Source organism: Dendropsophus ebraccatus, chromosome 4 (assembly GCF_027789765.1).
Source record: "Dendropsophus ebraccatus isolate aDenEbr1 chromosome 4, aDenEbr1.pat, whole genome shotgun sequence".
NCBI lineage: Eukaryota > Metazoa > Chordata > Amphibia > Anura > Hylidae > Dendropsophus > Dendropsophus ebraccatus.
Window position 1 is genome coordinate 38,823,101 of NC_091457.1, and position 11,848 is coordinate 38,834,948.

Below are 11,848 nucleotides of genomic sequence, written 5' to 3' on the forward strand. Positions count from 1 at the left end.
GGTGTACATACTTGCTTAGTGTTAGTGAAAACTTTAATTCTTGGAATAAGTAAAGATGAAATAACCGTAACACTTTAAAGTGAGTCTGTCAGCTTAAAGGGTTACTCCGGGCAAATTGCATAATTTAACTCTGCACTTATAAAAGGAAAGTTATATAACATTGCCATTTACACTCATTAGGAAATCTGTAATGTTACCTGTTTTTCAAAGAATCGAAGTCCCACAGGAAGTTCAGGAAGAAGGAAACACATCACGTCTCAATGCTGTTCCACAGGTGCCATATTGAGACGTGATGTATTTCCTCTCTGTCACAGGGAAACCTGCCCCTCAACACATCCTCGGCCCGCCCCACTCCTCCTCGGCCCGCCCCACTCCTCCTCGGCCCGCCCAGTTTTACAATACATACTATATTATCTGTCGGGCTCCCTCCTCTGCACGATCTCAGTCTCCTCTGCTTCTCAGTCATCCTGGAGATCGGCAGCTGCTTGCAGCATCAGATGTCACAGATCTAATAGGAGGCATTTGGCACCCTTTCAATGCCAGATGCCTGCTAGGAGATCACTGGTGTCTGATGCTACAGGATTCTCCTCCAGAATGACTGACTGAAAGCAGAGGAGACCTCGGACACCAGATTCAGCTATAACTCATAGTCCTGCAGCTGACAGCAAGCAGCAACATCTTTCTGGAGCTGAAAGGGTTTGTTTCAATGCTCCCTGGAAGATCCTGACAGAGTTCAAGCTCCTGAAAGATGTTGCTGCTTGCTGTCAGCTGCTGGTCTATGTGTTATTGTCTACTTTTAATATATATTATAACACATAGACCAGCAGCTGACAGCAAGCAGCAACATCTTTCTGGAGCTGAAAGGGTTTGTTTCAATGCTCCCTGGAAGATCCTGACAGAGTTCAAGCTCCTGAAAGATGTTGCTGCTTGCTGTCAGCTGCTGGTCTATGTGTTATAATATATATTAAAAGTAGACAATGGTGGCTGCAGTTTTTATTCACTGGACACCCAAATAAGGGGGCTGGGTTGTCAGTATTTCCCATTACTGCTTGTGTAGGGGACTAAGCTGTGCAGTGGGAGGGGAATAGATGGAGGGAGGCAGGGAATAGAGGAGTTAGGGATGGAGGGCAGGGTTGTGGCCATGTTTGTGGGTGGCAGGAGGAGGTGGGAGGTTTACAGAGGCAGGCCAGGGAAACAAGGCATTGTGGGGACTGTAGGAATATGTAGCATACAGACACTGGTCCAACAGGAAGCTGGAAATGTAATCAGCAGCAACAGAGAACAATGCAGGGGGCAGCGAGAGCAGCCAGAGTGGGAAGAAATGTGACAGAGAGGAAGCCAGTAACCATCCCCCAGTGTGTGAGGAGTTTAGATTTTACAGGGGGTGCCTGGAGTACTCCTTTAAATTCAGAGTTCAAACTGCTGTCATAGATAACAGGTCAAGGTAGACACAAAGTACCTTACATGTACTGAATCTACATGCTCTTCTATATCCGGTGCAAACAAAGAGGCTTTGCCAAGCTCCTAAAGGTACTGAGGGCTGTGACACCTCCACTCCCCCCCCCCCCCCCCCCCCCCCCCCCTCTGATCCCTGTCCCTGCTCTAGAAGAACAGTTCCAATTCTGGTGGCTCATCCTTAGCCATACCAATGAATCTATCACGTAATGTTATTTCACTGCTGGGAAAATGTCTGGTCAAATGGGGCTTTTATTTGGAGTCAGCTGCTGATCACTGGGGATTAAAGAAGCTGGCCCTGCAGGAAATAAACTCCTTTTAAATGTAACTCTTATCTCCATGAATCATCATTCTTAACTATTTGTACATTCACCGACTCCATTCTACAAATGCATGAGTACCTGTCACCTGTCAACATTTTGACATGTCAGAGACTGAGGGGGGGTTTTAAGAGGAATGCACAGCAGCCCGGACGTCCCCAGCTCATTCTCCTGATGGGTTGCAGTCTGAACACTCAGACTCAATAAAAGTTTTGACATGTCTCTCTGACACATCAAAGTTTTTTTTTTCTTTTTAATGACCGGAACTTTTTAAAGGGGTACTCCAGTGGGGTGCTTTTTTCCCATCTGGACGTGGAGGAGGTGGCAACGACATCCACTCACCTCCCCAGTTCCAGCGGTGGGTCCCATATTGCGGCGCTCCCCGCTGCCCATTTGCTTCCTGGTCTCTAACGCGGACTCGTAACGTTTCAAGTCCGCTCAGCCAGTCAGTGACGGAGCTGGGATCCCGCCAACGTCACGTCTCGAGCCCACGTCAGAGACCAGGAAGCGGGGACCGGAGCTCCGCGATACGGGACCCGCCACTGGAACCGAGGAGGTGAGTGGACGTCGTTGCCCTCAGCCACCTCCTCCCCGGCCAGATGGGGAAAAAAGCACCCCCCGCTGGAGTACACCTTTAAGAGCTTATCCTATGCTGAACATGTGAAAGATCCAGTTTTGTATATAAATATCACAGAGACAATACATAAACAGAAATTATTATTTATTTGATACGACATAGAATTCATTGTGCATTGCGTTCTATTGAGCGAGACCTCTATCAGAGTATGCTGTTACAACTGATGGCTGTCTCATGACTGATCAGGGCCGATGCATGGCTGGTAGTTACAGACGCATTCTGTGAAAAACTTGATTTTGACCTCGATGTGAGACTTTGAGTGAGGACAGTAAAGCTCGACAGGCTTTACTTTGATGGAACTTCTCACTGGCATACAGCAACTGCACCTGCCTTCAACTGACTCAAAGCCATCGTCGTACCTAAGAGACAATAAAACCATAAGCAATAGGCATACAATACCTATAATACTATATGTACTGTAGGTAGATAGATACAATGTAGACCTGTACTTTGGGATTGACCTACACACAATATGAGGTTTCTTACCCTTGCTATAGAATACAGTATGTCCAAATACCTTATAAGTACACTGTAGGTCTATACAGGACATGTTTCAGAAAGGCTCTGTGTTCTGAGCGTAAGAAGATAAGGTTACCTTGGATTCTTCTATAGAACTCAAGAGTTGGAGGGAGTCAATGATCAGATTATACTGCGTTAGTCTGCCTATATCCTCAACAAGCTAGAATAGGGGGGCTACAGCTCACCCCGGAGCTCCTGCTGATATGGTCATGGGCATCAGGTCAACTTGCTAAGCAATTGGCCATTGAGAGATCCCAAACTCAGATGACAGATGTCTGGTGTATGTCTTCAACAACTTTTCATAGATAAGATTTCCTTTTTCTACTCATTCTCAATCTAAAGTGGAATGGACGCCCTTTGACACACACACACAAGTCTGCCTATACCCTAATGGTTGGTTGTCCCCTCAGAATGTAATACAGAACACACGTTATTCTACTTTAATAGGTGGTATTCTTTTCCTTGGTTCTTACCATGATTCAGATTCGCAGAGTCCTTGGCATTTGGTCAGTGGCACTTCACTGGAACAGTTATCTTTGGTGATGACATGCTTATATTCATGGGCGCTGCATTTAGATGCTAGAGACAAACCAAAAGCCAAGGTAAATATACTGTAGCTCTAAAAATATAACTTCTATAGATGATATAAGAATTAATAGAGATCCATTTTCTTATTAGGCAAACTGATTTTTGTACATAGTAAACTACAAGGGTTCCTAAGGAGTCTCAATCACTCAATGTATTAAAAGGGTACCACTTCCCCTGGTATATGAATGGTGGCTGAAGAGCAACTTTTCATTCCCTTGTAGACTTCATTATTTGCTCACTGCCGAGCCCCATCTTCTGCTGCTTTAAAGAGATCACTCGCCTACGTAGATACCCACCTTTTAAACTATTGCTGGACATGACCATACTAAACTAGTGAGCTGATCTACAGGTCCTCAGCCAAAGTAATGAGCTATAAATATCACATTTTGGTAGTATGTGGGAAACTACTATACGATTTAGTTACCATATACTAAGGATTTTTGCTTTATATCATATAGTTTCAGTTGGAGTCATGTATGTATACTGGAATATACATTAAAGTTCTTCACTTGGACCCCACAGAATACTTGTTCTGTTCTCTCTTACCTAGTATATTATATACTTGTTAGGTTTGGCAGATAAGTTGGCTTAATTTTCTGTATTGTAAATGGGCAACGTGCCACCTGTCTCTAACCTCCTGCATAGTGTTAGTACAGGTTACAGCAACCTTGGCACTATAATACACCATACACACACTAAGTGGTTCAAGTTGTGTCAAAAGCAAACACTGAGCCCTGAGACTTTAGTTGCAGCTCTGAGAAATGTACAAGACGTATTTTGTACTCCTTTGTCATGTTTTGTTATGTTTAGCAAAGGGCGTATTATTGTTACGTTGAAGTAAGTTCCTCGTATCTCAACAACTTTGACAGGTTAGGCACATTCCAGCCATCTGAATGCAGAAGTCAGGCAGCAAACGCGGTACATGAATGGTGTCCCTAAAACTAGAACCTCATAAGTAAAAAGGTGTTCATTATTAGTGGGCTACAAAAGACGCTGGTGGTATCTATAGTATAGTCTGGCTCCTGAATATTCAGGCGGTGCTCTGCAGCAATTTGCGGCTGGTCTAAAATGATATCATACTTCTTGTTCCTGGACCCTCCACTTCACTCTCCACTGTGAAAGTAGCACATACCCCAGCTACACAGCCCATCAAGTCAGGCGTTTTGAAGGAAATTGGGCCATTTACACATCAATACAATATATGATCTGTGCATGGACAGTATAATGTGGACCAGATCTTGGAACTCCCCACATCATGATTCATTATATTACAGACGTGTGTCTGGGCTCTAAGGGGGACTGTATTACCTGGCATAGACAGCATTTTGGCGCAAAATTTATGAATAATTCACATTGGGACCCTTTGCACCACTTGCGCCAGAGGGGCGGGCGGGGAGGGGTGAAGCCTCTGCTTGTGCTGCATTTAACATTTTTCCACCAGAACATTGTCAGTGAAACCTATGCCAGCTCTGAGCTGCCGCACGTTTTACTGCATATGAACAGAGAGGGTCCAGTGCGCACAGGATTTATGTAGAGGCATTGCGATTAAAACTTTTGATATCTGTCTCTGACATGTCAAAAGTTTTTACAAACAGGTACACTTTAGATATACATTTATATTCTGAATTTTCAAGTTTTCATGTCAGTGTTGAAGAGTACTCACGAGTTTGGGTTGTCACTGCAGTGCTGTGAATTATATCATGCTCTAAGGAAAAAAAAATAGTTTTTATCTTATTAGTATATTAAAATTTTATCCAATACATAGTATAGTTGATTAGCTGAATAAGTTAAAAATGCCTTGAAAATATAGGGGGGAATTTGTCAAGACCATCGAATAAATCCCAGCTCCATTGCACACAGGACTTACTAAGGGGCGCACGCCTCTCAATAAATCCATCTACACATGATGAATCAACAATTTGGTTTTTATAACGATCAGCGTTTAGACAAATAAATTGTTAGAAAATTCATAAGAATAATCGTTATTGCGATCGCTTAAGCCCATCTTTCACATAGGGTGAATCTTTGAAAAACTGTTTACACAAAGCGATCTGTGAATTTTTAAAGAACGACGATTTGAGAACATGTTGAATGATCAAAATGAACGATTTCTGGCTCATCGCTTGATCGTTTGCTGTGTTTACACAGGACAATTATCGCTCAAATGTGATCGTTATTGTGAAAATTCGAACGCTAATTGTTCCGTGTAAACGCAGCATTAGAGAAAATACTACTTTTGATCAGTCAAAATGGCAGATTATAATAAGAAAAGTATATCACTGCCAAGGGTAAGTAAAACTTAACATTTAATATATATCTAATAAAATTGTTCACCTATTTGATACAACTCTAAATAATAACCAGCACCAAAATAATCAAATAATCAAAATGAAAAAAAGGAAAAGAGCATAAGGTATATACATTTGTCACAATGTAGCTGCGACATGTGACACCATGCCAGTCTTGAGGCTGGACTTACTCCACCACGATCCTAAATATACAAGCGGAGAAACAGGGGACACTATGGATGGCGGTCCCTAACTCCTGCTGGTGACGTAATAAACGGTGGCTCAGGGTAGGTAGGCAAGGGGCGTGTAGGGCATTCTAGGTGGGGTGTGCCTAGGTCGCCCTGCGTCTGATATACTATTCTAACCTGCCCTAGGCGGAGTAACGTCCTTAGAAGGACGCCCCCCGCACCCGATCCTAACCCTAATTCTCCTCGTTATGTCCCTATGTATAGTGTGACTAACTGTCTCACTGACGGACCCTAGTCTGACTAGTTCAACTAGTGACCGATATGGCCCTCCACCAAGAGACAATTGGGGGTGTAGGGGAGAGAAAAAATGCGGGTTGGTTTCAGTCATATGATTGTCAGTAATAGTTTTTCATAGGTAGGATATAGACATGGTGCTCAAATCCCACATAGTATCAGGTGTCACATAGATTAGTGCGCAATACAGATGAAAAGGTTGTTGCCATAGCATATAGGGTGCAATATATAATGACCCACGTGATAGATGCAGACAAAAACATATAACTGTCAGCCGGACCTTATTTATCAAGTATTGATGAAAAAATAATACTCATCATTGATCCGGATGGCAGAGCGGTCTCAACGCGTTTCTTGATCCCCACAATCATCAGGAGACCTAATAGGGGTTCTGATACCAAGCATCTGTAACCATGATAGACATGTTGCTCTGATGGAGGCTACCGGGCGTCTAGTAGACAACAACCTTTTCATCTGTATTGCGCACTAATCTATGTGACACCTGATACTATGTGGGATTTGAGCACCATGTCTATATCCTACCTATGAAAAACTATTACTGACAATCATATGACTGAAACCAACCCGCATTTTTTCTCTCCCCTACACCCCCAATTGTCTCTTGGTGGAGGGCCATATCGGTCACTAGTTGAACTAGTCAGACTAGGGTCCGTCAGTGAGACAGTTAGTCACACTATACATAGGGACATAACGAGGAGAATTAGGGTTAGGATCGGGTGCGGGGGGCGTCCTTCTAAGGACGTTACTCCGCCTAGGGCAGGTTAGAATAGTATATCAGACGCAGGGCGACCTAGGCACACCCCACCTAGAATGCCCTACACGCCCCTTGCCTACCTACCCTGAGCCACCGTTTATTACGTCACCAGCAGGAGTTAGGGACCGCCATCCATAGTGTCCCCTGTTTCTCCGCTTGTATATTTAGGATCGTGGTGGAGTAAGTCCAGCCTCAAGACTGGCATGGTGTCACATGTCGCAGCTACATTGTGACAAATGTATATACCTTATGCTCTTTTCCTTTTTTTCATTTTGATTATTTGATTATTTTGGTGCTGGTTATTATTTAGAGTTGTATCAAATAGGTGAACAATTTTATTAGATATATATTAAATGTTAAGTTTTACTTACCCTTGGCAGTGATATACTTTTGAATTCAGGGTAATATTTATCACAGGTGGCAGTGAATTTTTTTTTTTTTTTTTTTTTTTATAATAAGAAAAGCCCTCTATATCATCAGCATAATTCATATACTGTATATCACCAACAGCATACAACGCATTACAAAAAAAAATTAAATAAATAATCATATAATGTAGATAATCTTACCTGTTTTGGGACTCCAAGTTGGAACTATTGTGGTTGTTGTGTTGTTAACAGGGGTTGTAGAGGTTGTAGTATTAGAAGTAGTGGGGAGACTGGAAGTAATTGTAGTTTTGGTAATAGTGGGAGTAATAGATGTGATTGTGCTGGTTGAGGTGACAGGGAGAGGGGTTAGTGTGGAAGCACTTGATGGGGAGTGAGTAGTGGTTGTTAAGGTTGTTGATGGAGAATGAGTAGTGGTAGTTGAAGTTGTTGATGGGGAGTGAGTTGTTGATGGGGAATGAATAGTGGTAGTTGAAGTTGTTGATGGGGAGTGAGTTGTTGATGGGGAATGAATAGTGGTAGTTGAAGTTGTTGATGGGGAGTGAGTTGTTAAGGGAGAGTGGGTTGTTGATGGAGAGTGAGTAGTGGTAGTTGAAGTTGTTGATGGGGGGTGAGTAGTGGTAGTTGAAATTGTTGATGGGGAATGAGTAGTGGTAGGTGAAGTTGTTGACAGGGAGTGAGTTGTTGAGGGTGAGTGGGTTGTTGATAGTGAAAGAGTTGTTGAGGGAGAGTAGGTTGTTGATGGGGAGTGAGTAGTGGTAGTTAAGGTTGTTGATGGGGAATGAGTAGTGGTAGTTGAAGTTGTTGATAAGGAGTGAGTTGTTGAGGGAGAGTGGGTTGTTGACGGGGAGTGAGTAGTGGTAGTTGAAGTTGTTGATGGGGAAAGAGTTGTTGAGGGAGAGCGAGTTGTTGAGGGAGAATGGGTTGTTGATGGGGAGTGAGTAGTGGAAGTTGAAGTTGTTGATGGGGAATGAGTTGTTGAGGGAGAGTGGGTTGTTGATGGGGAGTGAGTAGTGGTAGTTGAAGTTGTTGATGGGGAATGAGTTGTTGATGGGGAAGGAGTAATGGTAGTTGAAGTTGATGAGGAGTGAGTTGTTGAGGGAGAGTGGGTTGTTGACGGGGAGTGAGTAGTGGTAGTTGAAGTTGTTGATGGGGGGTGAGTAGTGGTAGTTGAAATTGTTGATGGGGAATGAGTAGTGGTAGGTGAAGTTGTTGATAGAGAGTGAGTTGTTGAGGGCAAGTGGGTTGTTGATAGTGAAAGAGTTGTTGAGGGAGAGTAGGTTGTTGATGGGGAGTGAGTAGTGGTAGTTAAGGTTGTTGATGGGGAATGAGTAGTGGTAGTTGAAGTTGTTGATAAGGAGTGAGTTGTTGAGGGAGAGTGGGTTGTTGACGGGGAGTGAGTAGTGGTAGTTGAAGTTGTTGATGGGGAAAGAGTTGTTGAGGGAGAGCGAGTTGTTGAGGGAGAGTGGGTTGTTGATGGGGAGTGAGTAGTGGAAGTTGAAGTTGTTGATGGGGAATGAGTTGTTGAGGGAGAGTGGGTTGTTGATGGGGAGTGAGTAGTGGTAGTTGAAGTTGTTGATGGGGAATGAGTTGTTGATGGGGAAGGAGTAATGGAAGTTGAAGTTGATGAGGAGTGAGTTGTTGAGGGAGATTGGGTTGTTGATGGGGAGTGAGTAGTGTTAGTTGAAGTTGTTGATGGGGAGTGAGTTGTTGAGGGAGAGTTGGTTGAGGGGGAGTGAGTTGTTGAGGGAGAGTGGGTTGATGGGGAGTGAGTTGTTGAGGGAGAGTAGGTTGTTGACGGGGACTGTGTAGTGGTAGTTAAGGTTGTTGATGGAGAATGAGTAGTGGTAGTTGAAGTTGTTGATAGAGAGTGAGTTGTTGAGGGAGAGTGGGTTGTTGATGGAGAGTGAGTTGTTGAGGAAGAGTGGCTTGTTAATGTGGAGTGAGTAGTGGAAGTTGATGGGGAGTGGGTTGTGGATGGGGAATGAGTAGTGGTAGTTGAAGTTGAGGATGGGGAGTGAGTTGTTGTTTGAGAGTGAGTAGTTTTAGTGACTGTGGAGGTAATAAGGGTTACGGTGCTCGAAGACTGTGTGCTAGGTGCTGTGGATGTGGTCACTGGTGCTGTAACATAAAAAAGGAAAATAGGTGTGACATTTTAATTGAATATACATATTTTTGATTATTAAAGCAAGAGATATTTGAACAGTAAGGGTCTCACTGAATATGTGTTCATTGGTAGTAGTTGTAGATTGTGGCGTTACAACCAACCATGTACTGTGACAGGGAACTGGGTGTTTTCACACCTTTTCACAACTGTGGTGGCGGTTGTTTACCTTCTTTATTGAGAAACCTCCTTGTGTATATCAAAAATATATACGGTACATGTTTCTTTGTGGGGTTTCTGGGTACTGCATTATTTCATTAAGCTCAAACCACATTGTAGTGTACTGTAGCCCTTTTTTTTAATGTATGATGGATTTTATGATAGCCATCTCTCATTGGTGTAAGATGGAGGTATCCATCGTGGAGTCCCTCTAATTTGTGTGACAGAAGCCTAAACATATCTGTCTGAACACAGTACTGTTATTTTCTACTCCCACAAGCAGGAGTTTCAGCATTTGGCAGATGTCACAGGAACCTGCCATACTATTGGTGACAAAGTCGCAGTGCGCGAAGCAACGTGTTGGGCTGGTTCTTCCTATCTGTCCGTCCTGACATAGCCGTGGTGCAGGTTGTATTGTTTTACCTATTGGATATTGTATTTCCATGCACTGGGGCACTTTTGCATATAGGAGGAGGGAGCAGTATATCATGCATAATTAATACTTGGACTATGTACCTATCTGCACCCCAAATCTACTGTATGTGCATTCATGTTTTAAAGTACAATATGGTGCACTATATAGCGCTGTCCACTCTATGTTTGGGGCAGCGTATCAGTGTAGAGCTACTACCTGCATGTAGCTTGCAATGGTAACAATATAAAACAAGGTATCTGATCGCGCTCCTCTTGATTACTAAGTCCTCAGGGTGTTGGCCTGAAGTAGTGCCTATTTATTCTCAGGCTGTGTGCACACTATGGTTAATCCTCTCACTACAATGGAGTGTGGAAGATATATATATATAGAGAGACACAAATAGTATATATTAAATGATAGATAATAAGTTCGGTATAGATACTAGCAGTCCCCTAATCACAGCGGTATACTCTCCAAGGTCAGTTTGTATACTTATGAAATGGAGCAAAGATAAGCACACTCATCCTCTCACTGTGATTGCATAGCAGAGTCCTGATGTGTTCCAATAGTACAGCAGTTTTTGTCTGTTGTTCCAATATACAAAATGATGCTTGATTCGCTGTTCTAATCCTCTGTGGTGGCTAGCAATCCTTGATCCTCAGTTCTTTGCTTCCGGAGGAGCACGTCCCGGCCGGTTATGGCTCTGTTATCCGGTACTTTTGTAGAACAGGTAAGTCTCTCAGAAATTCAAAATCTCAGAAGTTCAGTGTGACGTCACATTTACTACTGATTCCTGAAAGGGTCAGAATACCTCCGACATGTTTCGAGGGGTACGCCCCTCTTTCTCAAGAAGACGTGTGATTAGGGGAACACTAGTATCTAAACCAAACTTATCTATCATTCAATATATACTATTTGTGTCTCTATATATATATATATATATATATCTTCCACACTCCATTGTAGTGAGAGGATTAACCATAGTGTGCACACAGCATGAGAATAAATAGGCACTACTTCAGGCCAACACCCTGAGGACTTAGTAATCAAGAGAAGCGCGATCAGATACCTTGTTTTATATTGCATTCATGTTTTGTTTCCCCTACTTAGGGTTATAGGTGGTATACTATCACCATGTTGGACAGTAGTGCGTCTTATTATGAATTGCACTACATGTTTGTATGTTTTTAAATGTTTTGAACATTTTTTTCTGTGGGTTAATAAAATCATATTTTTTGTGAAATTATAAAGGTGTGCTGATATAGTGATTTCTTTCCTTCTACTATTATATTGACACTATTGGTGACGTCACGTTTCCCTGTATCGCAAAAGTGAATAGGAGGATCCATTTGAAATTTTAAAAAAGGACTTTTATGCCCTGGTGCCATTATAGTGACATGTACAGGGCATCACTATATATGGCTGAATTACAGTATATATTTTTTTTTTAAATAATTGATTGAATAAACTACTTTACATCTCTTCAAATACAGAATAAGACTAATACATTGATCTGGTTTATTGTCATATCAAGAGAATAAATCTTCAGAATACCTGATTCAGATGAACTTGGGTGAGAAGTCACAGTGCCTACAAAACAGGAGAAATCGAAATCATTTGGTCAGTATTATTTCAACCAAAACCCAGAAATGGGTCCAAA

At 42.5% G+C, this 11,848-nt stretch overlaps 1 protein-coding gene across 2 annotated transcripts in view; it reads right to left on the reverse strand.

Moving 5' to 3' along the window:
- Positions 1-2,479: 2,479 nt before the first annotated feature.
- LOC138788101 (mucin-2-like) overlaps positions 2,480-11,848 on the reverse strand; it is a 61,754-nt gene continuing 52,385 nt past the window's right edge. For both annotated transcript variants that reach the window (XM_069965633.1, XM_069965632.1), the window contains 5 exons: positions 11,743-11,778; positions 7,634-9,571; positions 5,183-5,224; positions 3,405-3,510; positions 2,480-2,771 (listed from right to left, as the gene is read on the reverse strand). In XM_069965633.1, coding sequence (XP_069821734.1) covers positions 2,585-2,771; positions 3,405-3,510; positions 5,183-5,224; positions 7,634-9,571; positions 11,743-11,778 — 2,309 coding nt within the window. In that variant the 3' untranslated portion in view covers positions 2,480-2,584. The remainder of the gene's footprint in view (positions 2,772-3,404; positions 3,511-5,182; positions 5,225-7,633; positions 9,572-11,742; positions 11,779-11,848) is intronic.